Source organism: Sapajus apella, unplaced genomic scaffold (genome assembly GCF_009761245.1).
Source record: "Sapajus apella isolate SASKATOON/1434 unplaced genomic scaffold, GSC_monkey_1.0 scaffold5, whole genome shotgun sequence".
NCBI lineage: Eukaryota > Metazoa > Chordata > Mammalia > Primates > Cebidae > Sapajus > Sapajus apella.
Genome location: NW_022436945.1, coordinates 26,947,664 through 26,967,482, shown reverse-complemented (window position 1 = coordinate 26,967,482; position 19,819 = coordinate 26,947,664). Strand labels below are relative to the sequence as shown.

General features: G+C 42.7%; 1 protein-coding gene across 1 annotated transcript in view; it reads left to right on the top strand.

Annotated features, from left to right (window-relative positions):
* The window catches only part of RELL1 (RELT like 1), a 72,829-nt gene that overhangs the window by 41,190 nt on the left and 11,820 nt on the right, over nt 1-19,819 (top strand). The window contains exons 4-6 of the mRNA XM_032273793.1: nt 5,901-5,958; nt 9,301-9,537; nt 12,970-13,108. Coding sequence (XP_032129684.1) covers nt 5,901-5,958; nt 9,301-9,537; nt 12,970-13,105 — 431 coding nt within the window. The 3' untranslated portion in view covers nt 13,106-13,108. The remainder of the gene's footprint in view (nt 1-5,900; nt 5,959-9,300; nt 9,538-12,969; nt 13,109-19,819) is intronic.

Below are 19,819 nucleotides of genomic sequence, written 5' to 3'. Positions count from 1 at the left end.
AGATAACATAGGCCCTGTTGTCACCCTGTTTTATAGATTAGGAAACAGAGACTCAGAGAAGACACTTGTTCAGAGTCACACAAGCAGGTATGGCGGGATGGTGCCAGTGGTGTGAACTTCTCTTAATTACAGCAGAGGAGGTGTCTGGGGTCCTTGAGGAGGCATATTATATAATTTCTTCACTTCCCACACTTGTGGGCAAAGAGGGCTGTTTTTTTTTTCCCCTTTTTAAACAATGTCACTTTCCTTTTGGAAAGTAACCTTTGTGTTTTTACTATGCTTAGTACCAGTAGGTACCACCAAGCAGTCAATACCTGAGGTGCCATTTTCCTTCTCTCTCCTCTGCTCCCCTCTTCTCTTTTCCATCTGTCTTATTCTCAACCCAAGGTCTCCTCTTCTGTCCACATCTTCATCTGTGTACCTGCGGTTTCTCCAGAGGCCTGTGAAAACCGCTGGTGACTCCGATCCCTTCTACAGCCCTTGATTCTCTTCCTGGACCCCCAACAAAGACCTAATGTTGCTGCACGTCTTTTCCAGCTGTGGCCTCTTCAGCTTCTAGCCTGCACCCAAACCACAGGCTGGTGATAAGATACAGCCTTGCTCCCTTACCAGTTTATAACCTAGCACGTTTGAGTTTGGCTTGGAGACTGAAATCCTCTTATTTTGTGGACCAAGTGGATTTAAAAAATATTTTTGTCTCAATTATTAACATGACTTTGAACTTAGTACCAATTTGGACTTCCCTGTTGATATTTTCTGCCTTTGATGTTAGAATTAATATTAATTACATTTTCTATTTTTAAAAGTGATGAGCATACCATAACTTTTCCTTTACATTAAGAAAGGAATAAAATTAAGCACAATCTGTCTATTACCCTTTTCCCACATGTGTTTAGGTTTTCTTTTCCTAGATTCATGCCTCTGTAAACATTTGCAGTCATATGCGGATGGTTTCTGCTTTGCATTTTAAATTTGGTAAATGGGGCAATATTTGACTTGTACTCATGGTGACATTCTTGTTTATGGTTTAAACACATTATGTCTTTAATGTTGAAAATCAATTTCAGTTTAGATAAATATCTCTTGAAGGATGATCAGCTGACCTGCTGGGCAAACACACTTTGTTTCTCTCCATCCTCACATAACACTTCCGACACAGATGTGTGGGTTTTTTCCATACTATGCAGTTCTCCAAATCTTTGAACACCAGCTGGGTATCCTGCAATTTAATACAGCTCTGACTGTCTACCTAGAGCTAGCGTCAGATCCCGAAAGACTGCTCCTACTTTGGATGGCAGTTGGAAGCTGGGGCTCCAGCACTTCTGACCTATCATCTGTAAATGGCTGGGAGGAGGGATCCACAATCCCCTTCTCGGTTTGATAATTTCCAAGAATGGCTTACAGAAGAACTCAGGGAAACACCTTATTTTTTGTCTATTTATTTATTTTAAGACAGCGTCTCGCTCTGTCGCCCAGGCTGGAGTGCAGTGGCACAATCTCGGCGCACTGCAACCTCTGCCTCCCAGGTTCAAGCAATTCTGCCCCAGCCTCTGGAGTAGCTGGGATTACATGTGCCCGACACCATGCTTGGCTAATTTCTGTATTTTTAATAGAGATAGTGTTTCACCATGTTGGTCAGGCTTGTCTCGAACTCCTGACCTATGGAGATCCATCTACCTCAGCCTCCCAAAGTGCTGATTACAGGCATGAGCCACTGTGCCTGGCCACGGAAACACTTTATTACATGTGCTGGTTTGTAATAGAGGATGCAACTCACAAACAGAAAAGATACATAGCATTGGGGGTGGGGTGCAGAGCCCTCTCTGGGTGCCCCGCCCCTCCTGGCACCTGCCTGTGTTCAGCCACCTGGAAGCTCATCAAATCTTGTTGTTCAAGAGTTTTTTGTAGAGTTTAATTTCCAGTCCCAGAACCTTGCCCTGTCCTCCCATGCTCTGACTTTCCCAAGGTCCCTGGGTACGTTCCAACCCTCTAATCGCTTGGTCTTCATGATGACTGGCCCCACCCTGAGACTGTTTAGGGGCCCCACCCAGAGTCACCACATTAGTGTAAACTCAGGTGTGATCTAAAGGTGCTCCTTATGAATAACAAAAGACACTCCTGTCAGGAAATTCCAAGGCCTTTAGGAACTCTGTGATAGGAACCCAGGACAATGACCAAACCTATTTCATATTATACCACACCGGCACACTGACCACTTTCCTAATCCCAAGGGTTGGATGTGCCGCAGTGCTAGCTTTTAATTCATCTTTCTAAATGGAGCCGAATGGAATCGTGTCTGGGTAGTCATTGGAGTTTTCTTGCATTGTATGGATGTTTGGGAAGCATCTGGGAGTGTGCAGCTGAGTTTCTCTGCTAGGCTTTTAAACTGGCTGCTTAGTAAGAATTGTAGGGAGTGCTACAGATATTCCTCAGGTGCTTCTGATTAGTGATTAGTACTCCTGACCCCTAGGCAAGAGATCCCTTTGCAAAGTTTTTGCCTTCAGGCTCAATTTATATTTTGGCAGAAAAGAGTCCTTTATAAATGACTGGGAGTGCTTAGTGGATTCTGAAACTTCCTCTGGTGATTATGCAAACATGCTGTGACCCATTATTCAACCTGTGTCCCTTTGGGTGGGGACTTGGACATTGAAAGGTAGGAGGGTGTCAGGGTTAAAAGCACCCACCCTGGAGTCAGACCAGGGTTTGTGTCCAAGCCTGTCACTCTCTAGCCGTGTGACTCTGGCCAGTCAGTTATGATCTTTGGGTCTCAGCCTGCATATTTGTAAAATGAGGGTGATAATTCTACCTACTGTGAAGGTCGTCAGAAGAGTCCAACCTGTAAGATCTGTAAAGCTTTCAGGCGGTGACTGGCACGTCCCTGGCACTTACATTTTGGTGATGGCCATGTTAGTTTTTGCTGGGGAAATATGCCTTAGGTGTGAGGAAGACTTTGAAGAGAATAGCGGTGGGAGAGACAACCAGACATTTTTCTTGCCTGATTTTGGCTGTTTCATGCATATTATCAAGCAGGGATTCAGGGGAAAACAAAGAGAGGTCTTTTCTGGAAAATACCACCCATTGGAACATCTTTCCTTTTCTGGAGGGGATTTCCTTGCCGAGTGCCTGGCTCCTCCTAGTTTGGGGAAGGCCCTGAAAGGAAATGTAGTTGACAGAATGCTGGCTAGTGTGGGGGAAAACCACCTGTGGCTTAGTGGAGCTGTGAGTAATATACGAGGAGCTATACCTTCAACAGAACTCAGAGTATTGCTCTTTGATGGTAACTTACAAGCAAATTAAGGAATGTGTTTCAGTCCTAACAGTGGTGTTATATTAGAAAGTCTTCTCATCACTGGAAACCAAAAATGTTCCCAAAAGACAGATTACTGAAGTCAACTCCCGTTAGCTTAGAGACAGGGATGCATGTGTGTATGTGTGGGTGTGTACCTGTACACTCATGCATGTGTGTATGTGTGTCCCAATGCCACAGGTGGGTGTGAATGATATTTACATTGAAACATAAGTCTACTCCTAGAGACTCACTCAGCAAACCAAGGGGATGTTTACTAATTATTCCTGAGAGATACAGATGAGTTACAAGAAATCATGAATAACCAAGAAATACAATGTCTATAACAAGCAAGCTTTAGTAATGATTTTAATATGTCTTACCTTCCTGGAATGATTCTGTAATTTGATGTTTCATTTTATAGGTGGTCATCATTTTATAGGTGATTGTTTTTTCTCAGGCAGCAATTTCAACATTTGATTTTAAAAAGTCCACTTCTGGATGCGGTGTTAGTGCTGTTCCTGTTTGAATACCTTTTGGTGTTGTTTTCCCTCTTTTTTATGTTTATAGTTTTGATGTTTGGTGAATGTTGGCAGAGTAAGTATGGGCTGGCAAATGATTATATATAATCAGTCCTCCATAGCCATGAGATCTGCATCTGTGGATTTAACCAATCAAGGATAAAAAATATTAGGAAAGAAATGGATGGTTGCATCTTACTGGATATGTGCAGACTTTTTTTCTTGTCGTTATTCCCCAGACAAAACAGTATAACAACTATTTTCCATTGTATTAGGTATGATAAGTAACCTAAAGATGATTTAAGGTGTTTGGGGGAGGGAGAGATGTGTTTTACATCAGGAACCTGAGCATCTGTGGATTTTGGTATCTGCAGGCCTCTAGGGAGCATTCCCTCATGGATACTGAGGACGGCTGTATTTTGTATACAACAAAATACAAAATTGTATATGGGATTGTATATCCAAACCTAGTGGCTGAAACAACACCATTTTTCTGATTCCTCCTTTATTAGTCAAAAGGGAAATGAACTGACATTACTGGATTATACTTAAATGTGTTTTACAGAGGGAACTGTCTTTGTTGTGCGGGAGAAGTTACTATGGATCCATTTTCAGTAATGTTTTTGTAATGATAGGAAGTCTTGTTTAGATAAAAATTTCTGTTTGGAAACACATTTAGACATCCTCACAGATAGTTGTGAAGGGTAAAGTATTATTCTTGGCAAAAGATTAAGGGTTGTATTAATATTTCTTAAAATAAAAAACAAAAACCCATGTGTTCTCAAGGGTTGCAATGGGGCAGTGTGTTTCCTAAGAAGATAAAAATTGGATCAGGGGCCAAAAAAAAAAAAAAAATTCCCACTCTGTTAGATGTAAAGCACAGGTATGTGTATGTACATAACCGTATGTATATCTGCAGTGTTATACTTTAATGGGAAAGTGATTAGGGAGAAATAGTTGAACAAGGCTCTTGGGTAGGGCAATAATGCAGGCCAGGTTGAGAAACGCCGCATTGTAAGCCCTGAACTGTTAATATTTACAGCAGCAGTTGGAAGTAGAATTAATATTCCTCCTCTAGAGAAGTCATTTGCATGTTAAATATTAAAGGTTTGTGTTGCCTTACTTGGTAAATAGTGATTTTTATTTGTTCTTTGGTCTCTAGTGAATTTGTTGTGGTTAGTCATGAGAACAGTGTTTCAGAAATCAATTGAAAATGTTACCAGCCAGTAATAACATTTGGCCTTGCCAATTCAATAGCCAAGAGAAACTTGAACCTTCACTTCAGTCTTTTATCCTGGGAAGCTTGACCATGCTACAAGGAGGCAGAAAGCACATGGTGTGTGGGTGTGGGTGTGGGTTGGGGGACTCAAACTTAGATTCAGTTTGCTTTTGTTGACAGCCTGGCCTTCCACCTACAAATCTGGATTTCTTTTATAGTCAGCATGTATTACATAACTTATATGTTATGATCGATACTTGAAATTTTAAGGTATCTGGCCAGTCAAGGGCTTATATGATCCTGAAGCTCATCTGGAAAATTAATCTTCTCTCATCCCTGATTCGAGATGGGATAGTATTGATGTCACAGGAGTATTCAGAGTTTAGAGCTAATTATTTTGGCACATACAAGTTATTAGACAATAGATGGCTTATTAAATACATTTCACTATCATATTTCTCAAAGTATATTTATCAAAATGAGTTAACTGCAATAGAGCAGTAGCATATAAATGTTCCTTTTGTTTGGTGGAGTTGGCGTTGGGGTGGGTTTCTTCTGCATTATATTGCTGTTGATGTGTAGGAAGTAATGCCCTATAGTAGATCTGCTGTTCTTGCCATAGATTCTCTGTCACTCATACTGAGTTCCTGCAGGGTGAAAGTTATTGACAGATGGTGCCATGTGATGCAGTTATGTTGGAGGAGACCCTCCCTTCTCTAGGCCCCCAGGGGGAGACTCTCCCTTCCTTGGGTCCCCAGGACCTCATCTATGAATTGAAAGAATTGAATCAGATATGTTTTCAACAGCTTTTCTGATGTGATTACTCATCTTATCTGTTCTATTTTAATTCTTTAATTTTATTTTTATTCCTTAGCGAACGCTGATGTCTTAAAGGCCATGGTAGCAGATAACAGCCTGTATGATCCTGAAAGGTGAGCACTCCTCCCTCTTTCTTAGTGCGGCATCTTTTCGGTTACTTGCTCAGATATGGCGGCATCTGACATGCTCTTCTGCTGGAGAAGGTTTTCCAACTTTGGCACTATTGATATTTCGGGCCAGGTAATTCTTTGCTGGACGAAACTGTCTTGTGTATTGTAGGATGTGTGAAGTCATCTCTGGCCTCCACTCACAAGATGCCAGAGCACCTCCTGCCCCCACCCTGCCAAGGTGTGCCAGCCCATAATGTCTCCATGCATTGTCAGTGTCCCATAGTGGGGACAGTCACTCCTGGTTGAGAACTGTTGTGTTAGAGATAATGATGGGAAGAAGTAAGGCATAGAGGTTAGGGCAAGAACACAGCCTTGGAATTGGGAGATGTGGTGGAGTCCTGCCTGCACCACATATTAACTGCCTGTCCTTGGGGAGGTTAATTCGTCACCCTGAGTTTAAGTTCCATTATCTATAAAATGGAGATCACCACAGTACCAGCTTTATAGGGTTGTTATAAAAATACAAAATACCTTAAGCATTGGAAGACCTCCAAGAACAATGATGATTAAATGAACAACCAAGCTGGTTTGGAGCTACCTGGTTTGTTCTGTTTTTGAATTACTATTTTAGGTTATGGTTGTTGAACAGCAGAGTCCTTCATAATTAATTACAGAGAACTGTATTTCCATATAATAATTATGTCTCCAATGAGGAGCATTTATTGGATGGCTGCGGTGTGCTGGGTGCTGCGCTGGAGCTGGACATTCACAGCCCCTTGCTGTGGAGGAACTCAGTGGGGAGTGGGGACGTGTGTGAGGCCTCGTGGTGGCCAGCCTGTGAGTGCTGTAGGGCAGGTAGAGACTGAAGGCTCTAGGGGGACCCGGGGAGGGAGCCAACCGGAGTTCAGGAAGTTTCATGGAAGAGGTGCCCTCTGAACCAGGCGTGCAAGAGGTAGAGACAAGAGGCAGGGCTGGCTGTAGGAGGAAGAAGGGCCAGAAGACAAGTCGCTACAGCATGAAAGCCTGGGACTCACCTGTGAAGGGTTTGGTCCAGGGTTGCCCGGCCAAGTGACATGGGAAAGGGGTTGGATCTTTCTCCACATCGTATGTGGGTTGTGCACGCAGCACATCTTAGATGTTTAATAGGTGTTTGTCAAACTGGCCATGTGAATGTGTGTTTTAGGCAGGTAACTCAGAGTGCAAGGAGGTGAGTTTAGGAGAGACATAGATTCACAGAGACGGAAGAGCTATGACTTCCCCCATAATCCAGTCCTGGCCACAGACAGCTGGTGTTCTGACCATCTTAGCTCATGGTGTCTTTGTCTCAGTCATCTCTGGGCATCCTGGAGTGCCCATCACTGGGTTTTGTACACAACTGGTATTTGAGAAATGCTTGTTGAATGAATGTTGTTAAACTCTTGCATTCAGCCTTCTAATATGTGGTGCTAATTTAACATTATTTTAATCTGGGCAGGTACTGCTATGTGTTTTTATTTTAACAATTAGGAAGGCATCCCTAAAGAGTACCAGAAGACTTCTGGCTGTCAGTTATGTTTGAGGCGGTCTCTTCAGCCGTAGGCTCCTCTTCTTTTTTAAGCATGCAGGTGGCCAGTTTACAGCACCGAAAAGGCTGGTTTCTGCCATCACAGCTTTCTGTGTGTCTCTGGGGCTCTTGCCCCAGTTCAGGTATCAGGCCCTGGGCTTCACACCACCCTCACTACACCTGCCTGCACAGAGGGCTGATTCCTGCTCTGTTTGGCTCTGTTAGGTTCCAGTTCCTCCTTTTCTTTTGAAAGTAGCTCACATTGGCTTGGGTGCGATGGCTCACATCTGTAATTCCAGCACTTTAGGGGGCTGAGGCAGGCGGATCACCTGAGGACGGGAGTTTGAGACCAGCCTGGCCAACATGGTGAAACCCCATCTCTACTAAAAATACAAAAAAATTAGCCAGTTGTGGTGTCACATGCCTATAATCCCAGCTACTCGGGAGGCTGAGGCAGGAGAATTGCTTGAACCTGGGAGGCGGAGGTTGCAGTAAGCCGAGATTGGGCCATTGCACCCCACCCCTAAAAAAAAAAACAAAAATCTGGAAAAAAAAAAAAAAAAAAAAAAAAAAAAAAAAGAAAGAAAATAGCTCACATCTGGCCTATATATTTCTGCTTTTTATATATTTGGATGGTCCAGCCAGATTTATTCCAGATTATCAAAGTGATCTTCGCAGTTTCTGAAGCACTGTGCTATACAGCAAGGTGATTAACTGCACGGTTTCTGGAAGTAAACGTTCAAGGTCTGGATCTCAGATCCAGCACTTATTCTCAGTGTGATCTTGGGCAAGTTACTCTGCTTCTCTCTGCCTCAATATCCTCATTGTTAAAGAAATTATTAATACCTACATAATAAGATTTTATGAAGATTAATTCCGTTAATGTATACACATCACATGCTTAGAATACTGTTAGCTATTTTATTATTACTGTCACCAACACCATCAACATCTGTTTTGAACATCACTTTTGATATCTTCACCTAAAGGCTTTCCCCCTTAGATGTAATGGCCAGATTTGAGCAAATATTTTCTCTTAAGTTATCTGATAATTTGATAGAATTTGAGTTCTTCCCTTTTCCAGGGCATATGTATTTAGGGAGTCTCTTTGCTTAGAGTGACAGGCAGGCACTCTGGTATGTGAGAAATTAGAATGATTGCATGAGAAAGGAGATCAGTGTTTTAGAAAGAAACCTAATACTTTAAAGCCAGTTGATCTCTGTTAGAAGCAGTGCTTTATTCCCAGCCAATAGATTCCATTCTAGAAGTGATAAACCATTTTTCTTTTTTCCTCTATAGACAGGGCCTCGCTCTGTCACCCAGGCTGGAGTTCAGTGGTACAATCATAGCTCACTGCAACTTTGAACTCCTGGGCTCAAGCAGCCCTCCTGCCACAGCCTCCAGAGTAGCTGGGACTACAGGCATGCGCTATCATGCCTGGCTAATTTTTTCATTTTTTTTTTCAGAGACGAGATCTCTCTGTATTGCTCAGGCTGGTCTCAAACTCCTGGCCTCAAGCAATCTCCCCACCTTCGCCTCCCAAAATGCTGGGATTATAGGCATGAGCTGTTGTGCCTGGCCATGAATCATATTACTATTGCTTAAGATAAACTCTCATCGCACCATCATGAGGGCTGAGTACCTGCCGTCTGAGGTCAGTTCACAAAATCCATTTGTACAATGGAAGATGCTTTTTTTTTTCTTTCAGTTGAAATGTGCTCTGTCATTACAGGGAGAGAGGTCACCTTCGCTAGTATTTCCTGTAAGTAACCAGTTCCTTTTTATTTTCCTCCCCACTTTAGCCCTGTGACTCCCAGCACACCAGGGAGCCCTCCCGTGAGTCCTGGGCCTTTGTCTCCAGGGGGCACCCCAGGGAAACACGTCTGTGGCCATCATCTGCACACGGTGGGTGGTGTTGTCGAGAGGGACGTGTGTCATCGGTGTAGGCACAAGCGGTGGCACTTCATAAAGCCCAGCAACAAGTCCAGAGAGAGCCGACCGAGGCGCCAAGGCGAGGTCACGGTCCTTTCTGTTGGCAGGTAAGATCCCTTCAGATGCTTTTGGTTTGTGTGTGACGTGGGTGCTATGGTGTGTGGACTTGTGCTTACTTGTCAGATGTAGAATATGTTATCTGTGCCTGGCTCAGGTTATATCTCTGGGCTTTTTAGATGTTTTCTGCTGTGAGTCGTAGGTTTTTCCAACAACAGAAGAATCCTGAAAGACGGGTATTGCTAGATCAGATGGGAAATGTATGAAGATAAATACCTACCTGCTCTAACAGATAAAGCCCAGATTTTCAACTGTATACAGAAGAGACCTTTATATTTCACTTATGGAATCCAAGGCAGGTATTGAGATATCAATGGGTGGCTCTTCAGGTACTTGACCAGGGTTCTAGACCCTGTTCATCTGTGTGGCTTTACCAGGTTTGCCAGCCAAAGGAGCAGGTCTGTGGAAGGTTGTTCACGAGAGGTTTTGAAAGAGCTAGGCCTGAGAGTGACTTGTATCATTTTGGCCCACACTCCACTGGCTAGAACTCGATCACCCAGCCAAGCTCACTTTCAGGGAACTGAGAAATGTCATCTAGCCGTGTGCGAGGAAGGGGAGAAGACGTGGATCTGGTCCACAGCCCTCCAGTCTCTGTAAGTTCTGTGTGAATTGCTTTGACTGCTTTATTTTAGTGGGCGGTGCTTTCCTCTGTGTCTTGGCTTTCTTGGTCCTCATGCCTTTCACTTGTGACCCATATGTGAGGTGGCGATCTTGCAGTTCAAGTGATGAATCCATCTGCCCCTACCTGAAGCATCTTTGCAGCGGGATGCTTTTGCAGTTCTGCTGTTGGATCCAAGTCCCACGCAGGAACTGCGTTGCTGATGTTGTATTTGGAAAGACAGTGGGGAGTAGTGGTAAGGAACACACATGCTGGAATGAGACTAGGTAAGCACTGAGCAAAAGTTGACAGTGCTGCTTACATGATCCCTCCCTCTACCAACACCACCCTGGAAGAGTAGCCTGAACTTGTTGCTTCTATGTCCTTTGAGTCTAGGCACCACTACTTACAAACTGTTATGTTGCTCTGTGCCTCAGTTTCCCCCTCTGTAAAGTGAGAAGTACAGTCACATTCACCTCGTAGAGTTACTCTGTAGACTAAATGAGATGACTCACACAAAGATCTTAAACCAACTTTGGGTCCTTATGCACTCAAGAAATGTTGGCCGATGTTATTTTTATTTTAATTCAGTTGAGTTTCACCCTGTGTTGCACAAGCATCACGGAGAAGACTGCAGGCTGTTTGCCACTTACAGCAAAACAGCACAACTCATGACCACACTGTTTTGTTAAGAAGCAGTCATGGGAATTTATGAATGCAAATGCAATGAGAACCTGTGGCTTGTTTGGACAAAGCATGTTTTGTTGGACTTAAAAAAAAAATGCTGAAATTTTCAACTCAGATTCAACACAGCTGTTTTTTATTTTGAAACGGAGTCACACTCTGTCACCCAGGCTGGAGTGCAGTGGTGCAGTCTTGGCTTACTGTATCCTCTGCTTCCCGGGTTCAAGCGATTGTCGTGCCTCAGCCTCCTGAGTAGCTGGGATTACAGACGTTAATTCAGTTGAGGTACCTGCCACCATGCCTGGCTGGTTTTTGTATTTATTAGTAGAAATGGGGTTTCACGATGTTGGCCAGGCTAGTCTCAAACTCCTGACCTCAAGTGGTCCGCCTACCTTGGCCTCCCAAGGTGTTGGGATTATAGGTGTGAACCACTGTGCATGGCCAAACATGGCTTTTTAAAATGCCCCCAATCCAACTCTCTCTCTTGGATATTGGCTACTAGGAGCACTTAATGATTCCAGGCTGTTTTCCAGCATCTATTACTTAAGACAGAATAGTTTGACAGAATAGATTTGTGTTTACAGTACCCCGTTCTTTCTTTCACTTCTTCAGAGCCTTCTCCTCAGGGCTGGTGATCTTATTCTGGACACAGAAGGAGAATTTGTTTTTGATAGTTTTTAAGGGAAATTAAGACCAGAATGAGAAAGAAGCTGTTGTGAAAGACTCTAGAAATTTGGTGATGATATTACTGGAAAAACCGTTACATTGAATACATCTATTTAACTCTTAATTTTTAATGAAAATCTGTTCCTTAACGTTGTTTAGTTTTTCCTTAATCTGTAATGAAAATTAACCCATTTTTGTTTTTTTAAAAGACAAACTCTCAAACCCTAATACTGATAAAATGTGTTGCTAGGACTCTTCTGATTTTCTGCATGTGTATGAAAGTGTGTATGAGAGAGAGAGACAGAGAGACAGAGAGAGAGAGAGAGAGAGAGTGAGTGTGTGTGTGTGTGTATGTGTGTGTGTGTGTGTGTGTGTGTGTGTTGGGATAGGACTGCCTGATAGTTGCATATTTTCAGAAGTTCGTCATCTTCTGGTGAACATTCTGGTTACATCAGCCTAATTTGTAAACCAGTTGAGCATTTAACCAGCTTTCTGTGGTTAAAAAAAAAACTGATGTAGGCTGGGCATGGTAGCTCACACCTGTAATTCCAGCACTTTGGGAGACTGAGGTGGGTGGATCACTTGAGGTCAGGAGTTCGAGACCAGCCTGACCAACATAGTGAAACCATGTTTCTACTAAAAATACAAAATTAGCTGGGCATGGTGGCGCATGCCTGTCATCCCAGCTTCTTGGGATGCTGAGGCAGGAGAATCGCTTAAACCTGGGAGGTGGAGGTTGCAGTGAGCCCAGATCACACCACTGCACTCCAGTCTGGACAACAAGAGTGAAACTCCATCTCAAAAACAAACAAACAAACAAACAAACAAACTGATGTTAAAGCCGAAGTCATTGTTAGAAGCCACAACTCTGAACTATTTAATATTTGAGTTCTTGAGTTTTTTTTTTTTTTTTCTTCTTCTTGAGATAGGGCCTAACTCTGTTGCCCAGGCTGGAGTGCAGTGGCCTGATCTTGGCTCACTGCAACCTCCACCTTTTGGGCTCCAGTGATTCTCCTGCCTCAGCCTCTCATATAGCTGGGGTTACAGGTGCACACTACCATGCCTGGCTAATTTTTGTGGAGATAGAGTTTTGCCGTACACCCAGGCTGGCCTCAAACTCCTGGGCTCAAGCAATCCAGCCACCTCAGCCTTCCAAAGTGCTGCTGGGATTACAGGTGTAAGCCACGTGCCTGGCCAATACCTGAGTTTTTAAACACCTTTTGCATGCTCTATAAAATATCCAGCTTAGTCTGTGATATGGTTGAGTAGAAATCAGCTGGAAGGTTGGGCAGGGGCCAGGGGAACGTGCTGGATAGGAATGAATGTTCCTCCTCATGGATATGTTGTTTTTCATTTGTGTCCTAACTTTTGGCTGAGTTCATTTGAGATCCTCTGGGTGGATGATTTTTGCTTTATTCCAAATTCTTGTTTATTAGAAAAGCAAACCCTGTCACCTCTCCCCATTTCCCCTCAGGTTTAGAGTTACAAAAGTGGAACACAAGTCAAACCAGAAGGAACGGAGGAGCCTGATGTCTGTTAGCGGGGCTGAAGGCGTCAATGGGGAGGTGCCAGCGACACCCGTGAAGAGAGAACGCAGTGGCACCGAGTAGCAGGTGAGCCGTGGTTTTGGTGACAATGGGGGCAGGGTGGCACAGGGTGAGGAGAAGGCACTCGGAGCCTCCCAGTTTCCGTGGAAACATAGGAATGACATTTAACAGGGAAATGGAAGAGCTTTCCTGGACCCAGTAAGACTGAGGGGTATTGAACATGATTACTTATCTGTCCAGAGCTTTTTATAAAGAAGTCACAAACTTGGTGCCTCCAGGGGCTTGGCCTGTGTGATAATGAGGATGGAGGATTACTTGTGAGGCAATGTGGCATGGTGGGGATTGTGGAAGCTGTAATTCCCATCACCCACCCATAGGGCTTGCATGACCACGAGGCAGAAAGCACCTAGTGTGGCTGCATCTTCTTACTCAAAAAAAGTCAAAATCTAGACTTTTAAAAATGTAAAATCACTGATTTTAGATGTTGGCAGCTTTTGATTTGTTTTTGTTTTTGTTTTTTTTTCAAAAAACAACCATGCAGGCCAAATGACATGTAATCTTGTTACCATTCCTAGGCAAACTGTGACTTGAAAAAGTCTGGAACAAACAAACCAATGCTTTTTCCTTTTATTCTGTTGGAAACCAGTTTTCTTCGTGTCTCAGTTCTGAAACTTCATCGGAATATTTTCCACCAAATATCTTGAGGCAATTGAAAAGCCACAGTGATTTATTTCTTGATTTGGCAATTTTAGTTTTATAAGACACTGCTTAAAAACAATACCACCACACACCAAAACCCTGTGATAAATAGATAGTGGCTTAGCTTTCCTCTTAACTCCTTTATTTCTGTGCCAGCTTGAGTAATATTTATCCTTTCCTTGTGTATTATCCCTTGTAAAAGGGCAAGGGTGATGACATGGGAGGGATCATATACCCTAAAAGATCAGGACCCATCAGAGCCTGAACATGAAGGCAGAAGGGTTTGTACTCACACAGGAAGGGGAGGGCGGGCCATGAGGGAGAGGTCAGGCGGGGTCCTTGGAGCTACAGGGACACAGCAAAACTGATATGAAACCTGGAGTCAGACTGCCAGGTTCAAGTTCCAGTGTGCCACTCACTAACCCTGGGACCTGGGCAAGATACTTCAGCTTTCTGAGCCTCACTGGAAAATGAGTGATGCCCCTTGACTCAGGGGCGGGAGTGAGATTTCCATGAAGTTGCAGGTGTGGAGGCAGGACCTCGCATGTGGGAAAGGCTCCATCCGTGCTACTGATTCTTATCATGCGATATTTCATTTTTGGTCAGCATGGCTGAGTGAAGGAGAGATGTGGCTTTTTGAGTGAAGCTTTTCTGATAATCTGCTGGGCTCAGAGGGTTGAAGGTGCTCTGGAAGTAATTTGGAACGACTCTGTGCTCCTAAATTTTCTGAGACACAGGGACTCTGATAGTTTTCTAGTGCTAGTTAGTCCTTGCGCTTTTGCCCGTGGGGAGATCTGGCGTCTTTTCCCGAGTTTAGGAGCAGAAGAGGGGCCTTCTTAAAGAGAGAAACAGTGCAGAAAAGTCTACCGTTGGTTTCTCAGCCAGTTAATGGTGACCTTGGGGAAGGGAACCAAAAGAAATTTGAGAAGAGGAAGATGAATAATAACGGCAGCTAACGTTAATTCAATATTCTAGTCTTCTAGGCGTTGGAACTGATGTGTATCTCATGTCATCATTATAAACATCTCCGATGGGGTTAGTACAGTGATCGTAGCTTTTTACAGATGGGGAAACTGATGAATGGGAAAGGTGAGTTACATGTCGAAGGTCATGTAGCTAGAAAGAGGAGCATTCTGATTAAAGTCAGTGAAGGACTTCCCTGTCTGGGAAGAGAAGCATCTGGCTATTCAAGTCTTAGGTGAGGAAGACCCAGCCAGCTTAAAAGAGGTTTTGCTCCAATTTGGATTTCTAGCCAAACAGTTTTACTGCAGTGTTTTGTTTTACTGTAGAACAGACTCAAGTATTCAAATACAAATGCCTATCCACTTACTTGTTAGGTTTCTTTTTTCTTTCTGTTGTTTAAGGTGGTTGTTACCAGAAGCTAGACTTAGTATTCCAAATAGAATGTTATCAAGACTGGGGCAGGATTTCTCTCTCCCTCTTCTGGTTCCTTCTCCCTTTAAAACCCCAAATCTGTTGTGGGGCATGTCCTCCCCTGTTCTTCCCACCCTGCTTTGTCGGCCTGAGTTCTTTTTTGTGGCTGGATCTAACTTGCCCTCTTGCCCTCTGCCTGACTTATTTTGGCAATGCGGTTAAAATGGTGTCTTTTTTTCTACAGAAAATGTGTTTGGGTTTCTCCTTGGAAGAATAAGCTTTTGTTCTTCAAAGTTAAATAAATTGAATTGCTTTCAGCCTCCAAATGCCACTGCCTTGTCTTCATTGTCACTGGTCTTTGGCTTTTTAAAAATGATCCTGTCCTAAGCATTCTGTGCCGCATGTTTCTGAAGCCTGCACTCTTTTTTCCATTTGCTGATAGTATCTTGTTGGAAACATTGATTTAGTAAGTTTTTGTAACTATATTTTTAAATTTTTTTATTTAAAATTAATCAATTATTTTAATGGACAATGAAAGTTGCATATGTTTATCATGTACAAGACGATGTTTTCAAATATGCCTACCCTGCGATAGCTAAATTGAGCTAATTAACATATGCATTGCCACACATACTTACCTTTTTTTTTTTATGGTGAAAAACACTCCAAATCTACTCTCTTAGCAATTTTTAAGAATATAACACATTGTTATTAACTGTAGTCACCATGTTGCACAATAGATCTCTTGGAATTATTTCTCCCCTCTAACTAAAATTTTGTGTCCTTTGACCAACCCCTCCCCTACCCCACCTCTAACCACCTTTCTTCTCTCTGCTTCTATGAGTTCAGCTTTTTTAGATTCCACCTGTAAGTGAGATGACGTGGTATTTGTCTTTCTGTGCCTGGCTTATTTCACTCAACATAATGTGCTCCAGGTTCAAACATTTATCTTCAGTGACAGGATTTCCTTCTTTTTTTCTGGCTGAATGGTATTTCACTGTGTATCTATACTTCATTTTATTCAGTCATCTGTTTGGGGACTCTCAGGAAGAGTCCATACTTTGGCTGTTGTGATAATGCAGCAGTGGACGTGGCAGTACAGATCTCTCTTTGACATACTGATTTCAGTACCTCTGAATATGTACTGAGAAGTCGGATTGTTGGATCCTATGGTAGTTCTATTTTTAATTTTTTGTTCTTTTTTTTCTGAGACGGAGTCTCTCGCCCAGGCCAGAGTGCAGTGGCACAATCTCAGCCCACTGCAGCCTCCGCCTCCCGGGCTGAGGTGATTCTCCTGCCTCAGTCCCCTGAGTAGCTGGGATTACAGGTGTGAGCCACCACACCTGGTTAACTTTTGTATTTTTAGTAGAGACAGGGTTTCACCATGTTGGCCAGGCTGATCTTGAACTCCTGGGCCTCCCATAGTGCTGGGATTACAGGCATGAGCCACTGTGTCGGGACTATTTTTAATTTTTTTAGTGACTTCCATGCCGTTTTCCATGATGGCTGTAATAATGTATCTTCCCACCAAAAATTATGCAAGAGTTTCCTTTCTTTCACGTCCTCATCAGCACTTTTTTTTTTTGATAATTGTTATTCTAGCAGATGTGAGGTATTATCTCATTATAGTTTTAATCGCTATTTCCATGATGATTAGTAATGTAGAGCATTTTTTCATATTCCTGTTGGCCATTTGTAGGTCTTCCTTTGAGAAATTTCTATTTAGAATCTTTGCCCATTACAATTTTTTTTTAACATTTTGTTTATCTTTATTGACAAAAATTATCTATATTTATTATGTATAGCATGTTGTTTTGAAACATGCATACATTATGGAACGGCTAAATTGAGCTGATTGACATACATATTACCTCACATAGTTATCATTTTTTTGTGGTGAGGATATTTAAAATCTCTCTTAGTTAGCATTTTTCAAGAATACAATACTTTGTTTTTAACTGTAGCCCCCATATCGTGCAATAGATTTCTTGACCCTACTTCTCCTGTCTAACTGAAATTTGATGTCCTTTGACCAACATCTCCCTTCCTGTTTTGCCCCATTTTAAAATTGAATTATTTGTTCTCTTGCTTTTAAGTTGTGTTTCTTATCCATTTTGGATAGTAACCCTTTATAAGATGTATGGTTTGCAAATATTTTCTCCCATTTTATAAATTGTCTCTTCACTCTGTTGATTGTTTGCTTTGCTGTGCAGAAGCTTTTTAGTTTGATGAAATGTCATTTGTCCATTTTTGTTGCCTGTGCTTTTGGGGTTTCATCAAAAATCAGTGCCCAGATCAGTGTAGTGGAACTTTCCTCCTGCGTGTTTTTCTAGTAGTATTACAGTTGGCGTTTCTCTTATCAATACAAAAATTCATAATATTAGACATCTCTCTGTATTTTTATTATTCAGACTATTGTGTTGGTTTTTATTTTAGTAATTTATTTTAGTGATTAAAAGCTTGGTTTTAAACTCCTTACTTTTAATTGTGCCACTTAGCTACCAATGGTTTTGGGCAAGTTACTTCATGTTTCCAAGCCCCAGTTTTTTCATCTCTAAAATGAGATTGTTGCTGGACTTACATGATATGAGGTATGTGTAGTTCATAAGTCAATCTTTGGCACAGAGTATCTGCTAAACATGCACTACTGTTAACAGTTGTCGTGCCTGGTGGTCTTAATTATTTATGAGGTCATTTCTCAAGCATCAACTTTGGGTACTGTGAATTCCTTTTTACATCTTAAGAACATTACAGCTTTGGACTCTCAGGACATCTCAGAAATAGATAGTATTTGTCAAGTCCCTTAGGAATTTGGGCCATTTTCTTGTTTGCATTAAGGAGGCCTTAGAAAGAACCATTCCCTTTTTCTAAGAGGTGGAGTTAAAATTAGTAACAAGGCGATGGAAAAGTTTTGCTCGCAAGTTCTTTTTCTTATAAAGATCAGAGGGTGGGATAAATAGAAATGTCGGACTGCGACATTTTAGGCCTAAGCCTGACCGCTGTGCTGGTGCTCTGCTTTGGAATAAAGTCTCCTCTTCGTCAAGACTGTTCCATGGCTCAAACTCCCTCCTAAGCATCCGTGGCTGGTCACCAGGTGGCTCTCTGACCTTTGGCCACCTTCGTGTTCTTCTCTAACAGTGAGGAAAGGCTCCTTGGCTCCTTTCTTTGGACTCTGTGACAGGAATTATAGTAGAAGCTACTTGGGGACCCCCATTGGGAGTTGTGCTGCTTGATTTGCAGTCCTCTGAATTGCTTTTCTTTTATTCACTCTCCAGAAAGCAGGTAATGGTGAGAAACAGCAGGTACTACTAGTTAGTTTATGTCTATCTCTCTAGCTTTAATTTTTTCAGGAAAAATGCATATATATATATATATATATGTTTATTTATTTATTTATTTGTTTATTTATTTTCCTCACGAGACAGAGTATTACCCTGTCACCCAGGCTGGAGTGCAGTGGCGTGATTTCTGCTCACTGCAACCTCTGCCTCCGGGTTCAAGCGATTCTCTATCTCAGCCTCCCAAGTAGCTGGGACTATAGGCGTGTGCCACCATGTCCGGCTAATTTTGTATTTTAGCAGAGACAGGGTTTCACCATGTTAGCCAGGATGGTCTCGAACTCCTGACCTCGTGATCTGTCCGCCTCAGCCTCCCAAAGTGCTGGGATTACAGTCATGAGACACTGTACCTGGCAAAAATGCATATTTTTTAAAAGCAAAATGATCTCAGATTTGATGGGAGCCCTTTAACTTGATTCACTGGTCTTATGGTATAACAGAATATAAAAAGAAACTGCAGCTAAAGTAGGCATGGATTAGGCCACCTGGCTTGGTTTTCAGTTGCTGAACGCATTTCTCAAAGGTAAAAGCAATGCCGCGATGCCTGCCTTGCTCCTGTGTGGAAGACTGAGCCCACTGAGTCCATCTTAAATGTGGAGGTGGAGGGAGGCTAGCATCTGCCCAGGACCTGCTCTGTGAAGACTGGGCAGGTAGAACTGGCTGCAGAGAAAAGCTGAGTGAGGGATGGGACTTTAAAGGCAATTTGAGGAGTTGTAGGTAATAATATCCTATTTTACATACGAAGAGCCAGGCTTAAAGGGACTAATTTTCCCCAAATCTCAGGGCTAGGTAGTGAGAGGGCTTGTATGGGAAGAAATTTACAATTGGGAACTTACATGCTCAGTGGCTGTGGAGCGCGAGGGAGCTTTGCTTTTCTTGGCAGGAAAGCAAACCAACTGCCCTTTCTTCACATAGCTCAGTAGCTCACAGAACTGATCATTCCAGCCTTGGGATTGCCTCCTTTGGCCTCCTGTGGGATCATCTGATGAGCAGCTGATGGATTTTAAGGCTCTGCCTGGATCAGGTCCAGGTCTGTGAGCCATTCAGTTTTCTTCCAGGTAGACTAAGGTCATAGACTTGTAGACTTCAGAGCAGCTGTGATTGCTAGCTCAGATCAATGCAGGTACAATTATACCTTTTAAAAGTGTCTCTTGAGCCCTTACCATGTGCCGGGTAGTTTGCTGTGTGTAGGGATATGGCAGTATGTCAGACATGGCAGTATGTCAGACAGACAGTGAAGGCCATGCTCTTACAGAGCTTCTATCCTAGTTTTTTTTTTTTGAGACAGAGTCTAGCTCTGTTGCCCAGGCTAGAGTGCAGTCGTGCGATCTTGGCTCACTGCAACCTCTGTCTCCTGGGTTCAAGC